This window comes from Penaeus monodon, chromosome 20 (assembly GCF_015228065.2).
Source record: "Penaeus monodon isolate SGIC_2016 chromosome 20, NSTDA_Pmon_1, whole genome shotgun sequence".
Lineage (NCBI taxonomy): Eukaryota > Metazoa > Arthropoda > Malacostraca > Decapoda > Penaeidae > Penaeus > Penaeus monodon.
The window spans coordinates 2,514,000-2,514,581 of record NC_051405.1 but is presented as its reverse complement, the minus strand read 5'-3'; the positions used below and the strand labels follow the sequence as shown (position 1 = coordinate 2,514,581).

At 53.4% G+C, this 582-nt stretch overlaps 1 protein-coding gene across 1 annotated transcript in view; it reads left to right on the top strand.

The window, feature by feature from the left end:
• LOC119585584 (cuticle protein 2-like) overlaps positions 1–420 on the top strand; it is a gene marked incomplete in the record, with an annotated part of 45,832 nt that extends 45,412 nt beyond the window's left edge. The window contains 1 exon segment of the mRNA XM_037934253.1: positions 1–420. Coding sequence (XP_037790181.1) covers positions 1–287 — 287 coding nt within the window.
• Between the last annotated feature and the right edge of the window lie 162 nt (positions 421–582).

Below are 582 nucleotides of genomic sequence, written 5' to 3'. Positions count from 1 at the left end.
ACTTCGACCTGGACGGCGCCCTCTCCACCTACAGCGGCTACCTCTCCACCGTCAACGGAAAGCTCTCGCCCTTCTTCACGAACTCCTACCCCTACGGAGCCTTCGGCCTCCACGCCCCTGTCGTTGCTGGCGCCCCTCTCGCCTACAGCGGCCTCCACGGCTTCCCCGGCACCCCTCTCGCCTACAGCGGCCTCCACGGCTTCCCCGGCGCCTTCGGCTTCCCCGGCGCCTACGGCTTCCCCGGCGTCGTCGGCTCCCCCTTCGTGAAGGTCGTCAAGGCCGAGTAGACGGCCGGACGCCTCCCGTGTGAGAGTTTTGCACAGTGTATGCAACGCGTCTTTCATTCCTCCAACTTTCCGAAGTGTATTTCACAAAGTACACTTACTGAACTAAACACGAACAATAAACGATTAACTTGTATTTCTTTCAATTTCTTTAGTCCTGCAAATAAATACTGAAACTACTCTTTCTGCACAATCAGACTAACTTTCACATTCCATGACAGGAAACATTCACCATGTTTGCTGTGTTGTGGAAAATTCTAATAGTCATCATGATAATTATGACGATAGCCAGAGGTTT